Below are 884 nucleotides of genomic sequence, written 5' to 3' on the forward strand. Positions count from 1 at the left end.
TCTGCATTTACCCAATAGCTACTACAAGCTCTTTAAGCCAGGTTGTTTTATGATTCATTAATATTATTTTTAAAAGGCCCTATCGACTGAATGTGATACCATGTAACAGATACCATGTAATCTCTTTGTCTTCAGAGCACCAGTCAACACCTTTGTCCTCTCTGGATTTCTTAAGTGAAGTAAGCTTGGCTCCTGCTTCCACAACACAAGGTAATCAATTCAGCCAAAATGTTTTATGCGTTGCTTCAGGAACACAGGAGAAAGATACATAAACACAATAACCATCTTGCATTTTTTGCAGCAAACAATTTAACATCCACTGAAGGCCCTCCCCTAGCGCATTACACACTAGGAAGTCCACAGTTCAAAAATAAATATATGAGAAAATGCTCTCTTAATTTTATCTTTTTTCTTAATGCTCCATTCAGGATATATGCATTAATTTCAGCAAGTGAACAGACATCGAATATGTATTTTTACAATACTTACTTTTTGTGTCTCTTTAATTAAATATCATACAAAACTAGAATGACATAAGAGCTAGAAAAAGTGCAACCCAAATGTTGGAGCACAGGAGAACAAATACAAAGCACTGATAAACAAAATATTTACAGCAGATGACTCAACTGATTTCTTCTCTGGGCTGGTTACACTGAGGCCAGTGGAGGGTAGGGTACCTCACTTGCAAGGGTTTAAGCCCACTTCCCTGTGCAGAGGTATGTGAACCAGCAGCTGGCATGCAGCCTGAATGGAGAGTAGGTGAAGCATGTGATCCTCCTGCCTTCTGATCCCAAAATACAAGGCTGATGCCCACCAGTCCCAGCAGAGTGCATTTTCTCGCAGCACAGCCTGTGTGCAAACACTTTTTTCTTTAAAGCCTCTTT

The 884-nt window shown here is 39.6% G+C and overlaps 1 protein-coding gene across 1 annotated transcript in view; it reads left to right on the top strand.

Annotated features, from left to right (window-relative positions):
* CD96 (CD96 molecule) overlaps positions 1–884 on the top strand; it is a gene marked incomplete at its 5' end in the record, with an annotated part of 24,398 nt that overhangs the window by 15,575 nt on the left and 7,939 nt on the right. The window contains one exon of the mRNA XM_010188201.1: positions 136–210. Within this exon, the coding sequence (XP_010186503.1) occupies positions 136–210 (75 nt within the window). The remainder of the gene's footprint in view (positions 1–135; positions 211–884) is intronic.

Source organism: Mesitornis unicolor, unplaced genomic scaffold, assembly GCF_000695765.1.
Source record: "Mesitornis unicolor isolate BGI_N332 unplaced genomic scaffold, ASM69576v1 scaffold5007, whole genome shotgun sequence".
Lineage (NCBI taxonomy): Eukaryota > Metazoa > Chordata > Aves > Mesitornithiformes > Mesitornithidae > Mesitornis > Mesitornis unicolor.